General features: G+C 44.2%; 1 protein-coding gene and 1 non-coding gene across 2 annotated transcripts; one reads left to right on the forward strand and one right to left on the reverse strand.

Annotated features, from left to right (window-relative positions):
* The first annotated feature begins 637 nt into the window (after positions 1-637).
* tha1 (threonine aldolase 1) lies at positions 638-4283 on the forward strand. The gene is made up of 7 exons (XM_008302349.1): positions 638-965; positions 1350-1433; positions 1516-1604; positions 1693-1878; positions 3203-3340; positions 3447-3639; positions 3716-4283. Exons 1-7 carry the CDS (start codon positions 668-670, stop codon positions 4021-4023), a joined length of 1296 nt encoding a protein of 431 aa, XP_008300571.1. The 5' UTR covers positions 638-667; the 3' UTR covers positions 4024-4283.
* Positions 4284-4652: 369 nt separating this feature from the next.
* trnal-uag (transfer RNA leucine (anticodon UAG)) lies at positions 4653-4734 on the reverse strand. Its single transcript has one exon. It is a non-coding gene; the product is annotated as a tRNA-Leu (tRNA).
* Between the last annotated feature and the right edge of the window lie 1254 nt (positions 4735-5988).

The following is a 5988-nucleotide window of genomic DNA, read 5'->3' on the forward strand; positions in this document are numbered from 1 at the left end:
TGAGCTGTTGAAATGTTTGACAAACCGCAAACCGACGCATCTCCTAAATTGACTAACCAAATGCTAAATCCATCTATTACACCATTTTTTTCATGAAACATAGTTTATTTGTAAAGACATACTGTTTTGATGAACTTTTTAAATGATTTGAGTATGTATGTCCTTGTATGAGAGATGGAACATCTTCAAGAACCTACAAGAGAAGCCCAGTTGATTTCTACCGAAGCACCCACGATTATTACCAAGTATGTTTTATAATAGAACATAACAGGTATGCAATTTGGAACTCAGTCTACCCTTACGCCAGAGCCTGGTTCTGCTGAAGGTGTTTTCCTGCTAAAAAGGATTTTGTTTTTCTGTTTCCACTTTCAACAAACAGCGTATTGTTTGGATTTGTTGGGTTTCCTGTAATATACAAAATGTATTTCTTCACCTTACTGTGTGAAATTCATTGAAATGACACATGCTGTGTATCTACTGACTGATAGGAGAACTGATCCGTTTGTCAGTGTTCAGTCTTTGCTGGGATGCTGGCGCCACCTTGAGGTCCACCCATGAATCGATCGGTAATCCATTAACTGTCCTTGCTGTAAATGATTATCGAGTCCATCGATCCGTAGTTCCACAACAACACCACCTGGTGTGAAGGTGGTGACAGGTGGGCATCATGTGGTGGAAGTCATTGTCCTGCAGGCTGTTGGTTAGATTTCTGAACCACGGTGTCGTCGCTTCGAGCAAACCGCTGCCAGGGAGAAATGCTGCGGCCGCCGCGCAGGTACGGAGCTCAGCGAGGGGCTACTACAACACCGGGAGGGCCGCGGAGCCCGGACCGGGCAGTGCGGCCCACGTACGGGTCGTGGACCTCCGCAGCGACACGGTGACGAAGCCCGGTCCGGCGATGAGACGGGCCATGGCGGAGGCCGAGGTGGGAGATGACGTGATGGGAGAAGACCCGACAGTCAACGGTTTTTACTTTTATGTGTAACTTTGGAATTAGTTAGAAAAGTTCTACAATGTGGCATCAGCGTGTTGTTGTTCCTCTGATGCAGAGCCATTCGTTAATTATTAATGTTCTCCTGGCATGCACATATTAGACACCACGTTGCTTTAAAGTAGCGCATCTTCCAAGCAGCTGAAAAGTAGATAATCATTTACCACTAAGAGATCATGAGTTAACAAAAAGCTTCCTGTCTGCTCTACAAGCGACAGAACACAGAGACACCTTCTGTCCTTTGACCCTCAGGTAGCACATTACACTGCAGAAATGTCTCTGCACACGATTCTAATCTCTGCCTCTCAGTTTATGAAATGCAACCTCAACATTTCCGGCGTTTTCGTGGTTTCTGCAGAGCTGCAGAAGATGACAGCTGATCTGTTTGGGATGGAGGCTGCCCTGTTCGTCCCCTCTGGAACCATGGGTAATCTCATCGCAGGTGAGCGGTGCTTTTATTGGAGTCTGAATCAATTTTTATGAAGAGGGGACGGTCGTAAATGTGAATGCATTTCATCATGCAGTGATGGTGCACTGCAGGGAGCGAGGTGACGAGATGATTGTGGGCGATCGGTGCCACATACACATCTATGAGCAAGGAAGCAGCGCACAGGTGAGTGCACAGGAGCAGCAGACACCTGCAGTCAGCATCGTTTTATATTATATTGCTGTAATAAATGTGTATTGATGTGTGGATACAGCTGGCTGGTGTCCACTCCACCACAGTGACCACCCTCCCTGATGGGACATTTGACCTGGATCAGCTGGAGTCAAAGATCCGTCACGGGTATCCAGACCCCCACTACCCCCGCTCACGCCTCATATGTTTGGAGAACACACACAACATTCAGGGAGGACGAGTGCTGCCTCTGCCCTTCCTAAAGGAGGTGTGTGTGCATGCATGGTTGTCGTTGTGGCTTTAAATATGATGTATTTTAAGCATTCTTTGGTGTTTTATGTCTGTGCTTCTGCGTCATACACCATATTGTCAAAAGTATTGGGACACCTGGCCATTACACCTACACAGGAACTTTTATGATCATTCTAAATCCATAAGCAATAAATGAAGTTGGTTCCCACCTTTGCAGCCATAACAGCTTCCATTCTTCTAGGAAGGGTTTCCACAAGATTTTGGAGAGAGTCTATGAGAACTTCTTTCTTGGGGGGGATTTTTTAGCCTTTATTTAGAACAGTGAAGAGAGACAGGAAAGGGGGGAGAAGAATGGGGAGAGACCTGCAACAAAGGGTCGTGAGCGGGAATCGAACCCACGACCACTGCGTCGGGGACCTATAGCCCCTGTACATGGGTCCCCCGCTCAACTAGGTGAGCCTGTCGATGAGAATTGTATGAGAAAACGTCAGGCACTTTAGTTCAAAGACGAGGCCTGGCACACAATCTCCAATGTAGTTCACCCCAGAGCCGTCTGATGAGGCTGAGGTCAAGGCTCTCTGGAGGCCAGTCAAGTTCACACCAAACTCACCAAACCATGGTCTTTATAGACCTTGCTTTGTGCACTGGGGCACAGTCATGCTGCAACGGAAAAGGGCCCTCAAACTGTTCCAACAAAGTTAGAAACACAGAAATATCCAAATTGTCTTGGTATGTAGAAGCATTACGATTCCCCTTCAGTGGAACTCAGGGACCTACCCCAAACCAATCCAGTCAGGCAGGTACGTCCCCCTTTTGTCTGCCAAACCCAGACTCCTTCATTTGAATGCCAGACAGAAAAGCATGATTTGTCATTCCACAGAATATGTTTCCACTGCTCCATTGGCTGTAGGCTTTCCATGAAGCTTTCGGTGCAGTTACAGAGTCAACAGAGTGTTTGTGATTTTTACGCTCTAACACTAATTGAAAGGTGGCATCCTGCTCACTGTGCTTATCAAATAGACCCATTCTTTTACAAATGTTTTTAAATGCAGATGATTAAAAGGTGTGTCCAAATACTTGTGTCCATATAGAGTGTCTCCTGTAGTCTTTTCTATGTTAAAGTTCTGTTTGTACAGCGACTTTGCAGCCATTATCCAGGGCTACAGATGAAATACAGCCCCTCATTTAACTGCGATTTCATTTGGTGACACAATCTCTGCAGAAACTTTTATGTCAACATGTGAAAGCAGCGATGATACTTGCCTTATGAAAAGAGAATGGAGGATCCTGGTTCTTTTAGAGTTTTGATCATGTCTGGACGGTTTGTGTCCATCCCCAAGGTCCGTGCTTTAGCAGATCAACACGGTCTGTCAGTTCACATGGACGGAGCCAGAGTGATGAACGCTGCCGTGGCCCAAGGTGTTCCTCCATCCACCATCCTGCAGCACACACACACCGTCAGCGCGTGCCTCTCCAAGGTACGTCTGAAGGGCACCAACACATACAGAGTAGATAAGAACACAGCAAACTTCACAAAGGCAAACAGTGAGCCATGTAACTGTAATGTTTTTGGGTGTGTAACAGGGTTTAGGTACTCCTGTGGGTAGCATGCTGGCTGGACCTAAGGACTTTATAGCTCGAGCAATACGGTGCCGTAAAGCCCTGGGTGGAGGCATGAGGCAGTCTGGTATACTAGCAGCAGCTGGAAAACTGGCTTTGCAGGATATGGTGGAAAGGCTGGTGGAGGATCACCACAATGCAAAAACCTTTGCTCAAGGTGAGTAGATGATGCTTCTGTCTATTAAAACTATAACGTTAACCGGCTAATTGTTGTCTTGCTTCTCCTCTCTCAGCTCTGCTCGACTGCCAGTCTCCTCTGTTTTCTGTGGACATGGCTGCAGTGGAGACAAACATCCTGCGTTTCCGTCTGCCAGATCCCAGATTAGGTCCTCATGAGTTCTGTGCCCGCATGGCTCAGGTTGGCGAGGGAGAGGAGGCCGCACTGGGGCAGGGGATACAAGTTCTCATGTTCCCTTATTTTGAAAACTCCGTACGGGCTGTGTGGCATCATGGGATATCAGCCGAAGATACCCAGCTCGCCATCCAGAAAATGCAATTTGTGGCCTCTCAGCACTTGAAAGAAAAAGTCAGGGCCCAGTGAAACGTGATACAGCCAGTGATGTGAAGAGTAATTATGACAAAGGATCTTTGAAGATTTCACGATTCACTGTTTAAAAACTGTTTTTTATTCTACTGCAGCCGTTCCTATCAAATTTTATTGATATAACTTTAGATACTCTAAGTAATCTAGAAGAAGGCTGAAGGATGTCAGACATTAAGCAAACACAACAAGAGGCACTTTGGATGCTGACCTCAGAATCAGCATTATACATTAAATGTAATAAACCATTATCTCTCGTTTCTTTTGTTTATGTATGTTTGTGATGTATTATCTATCTTTTATTGGTGATCCTGGAGAACCTCGTGTTTTAATTTCAACCTCTTACTATGAGAAATATGGAGCTCTGTTGGAAGGATCCTATTTCTGTAAGCTGTTTGAAGCTTAGCAGTATTTTTATTGTACTCTAATTCTTCACAGAAGATGCACTCATTCACTTTCATGCAGTTTACAATGTGGCCACAAGATGGCGCTGCAACACCATCCGCTGTTATTACTAACAGATAACAAAAGCTGAAAAGAAAAGCCAATTTGTGGTTTTGTCTCTCATCAGGAGCGCTACACCGTGATATAAGCGCTATTGTGCATGAAGTGCACAATTAAAAAGCTAATGGCAGCGGTGGGATTCGAACCCACGCCATCGAAATGACTGGAGCCTAAATCCAGCGCCTTAGACCACTCGGCCACGCTACCACGATACCAGGTTGCGACCGACCTATTAATTTATACTATGGAGTCCAGGAGGCGCGAGGTCAGGTTAGTCTTCTTTTAAAGACATACATAATGTAACTTCGGTTCCCACAAACTTTACGGAGCGGCTGCACAAAGACGTTCAGTCCGTTAGCTTTACTCCTGTCGCGCTCCAGGTTTACTTACCTTTAGCTAGCTAGCGTTAGCTATCGATTTCTTTTGTCCCCCACGAAGCTAACCCGCGCGGGACCTGTGAAGCGAACCGAACGGCGACGGTTGCGTGGAAACCGTCACTAACGTTACACTGGAACGTCGGGGGAGTAAATGGCGCCATAGCCGTTAGTTCTGTTTGTTTTCTAATTAACTCGCCATTAGCTGGCTAATTATAGCAGCCAAACGGTGTGTTGTAAATCTACCGCAAGTAGAAAAAAAAAAAAAAAAAAAAAAAAAAGTTTAAGGACCTGTTTGCATCTTGACATGTCAGCTGTTGATCTAGCGGAGAGTAGTAACGGATCACATGTAATCACAATTATTTAATTAACATATTTTTTTAAAAAAACAACTGATTAAAAAAAAATTGCATTTAGATATTACTTATATTATCGTGGATTATTTGATGACACGGATGACTTTACTGTGATGCCAGAGGAGCACTCAAAATATTATATTATTGTAAAAAAAACAGGTATATAAACCTAATTGTCCATAAATCTCAAGTAAAACAAACAAATTTTAATTTGCCAACCTGGCCACAAGTTGTAGAATACACGCAGTGCACCTGCTCAATATGCAAAATCGATTTAATTTGCACAGAAAATGTTTTGAGATGTTGAAGAAAGAAAAAAAAAAAAGAATGCACACAGAACTCAAAATGTTGTGGCCGTTAGAGCTGAATGATATGCAAAAAATAAAGTGAAACAAACCCTAATGTAACTATTCTGACAGATATTAACCCTAACCCTGGAAATGGGAATTATTTGCATTTTTTCCCCACTGAACCAAACACTGATGTGATTATTGCTGCACTTTGTGCCAAACTTAAGCATGCTCCTTTATGTCCGGAGAGGAAAATTAAAGATAAAGGCAATTGCTTTTGATTTATTTAAAGAACAGCCATTTGAGATGTAGCCTCTTATTTTCAAGAGGGTCCTAAAAACAGGAATTCAGAACAAGTACAGACACAACATCACATACCAAACACTCCAAATACACATAAACAGACAGCTTGTTCAACCTCTTCCACCCCCAGGCCTCAGC

This window comes from Stegastes partitus, unplaced genomic scaffold, assembly GCF_000690725.1.
Source record: "Stegastes partitus isolate 25-593 unplaced genomic scaffold, Stegastes_partitus-1.0.2 Scaffold1797, whole genome shotgun sequence".
NCBI classification, from domain to species: Eukaryota; Metazoa; Chordata; class Actinopteri; family Pomacentridae; genus Stegastes; species Stegastes partitus.

Coding starts and splice junctions, on each gene's coding strand:
- tha1 (XM_008302349.1), top strand. CDS start 668: ATGTGGTGGAAGTCATTGTCCTGCAGGCTGTTGGTTAGATTTCTGAAC. Junction 1,605..1,692: donor AGCAAGGAAGCAGCGCACAG/GTGAGTGCACAG, acceptor GTGTGGATACAG/CTGGCTGGTGTCCACTCCAC. Junction 3,640..3,715: donor TGCAAAAACCTTTGCTCAAG/GTGAGTAGATGA, acceptor CTCCTCTCTCAG/CTCTGCTCGACTGCCAGTCT.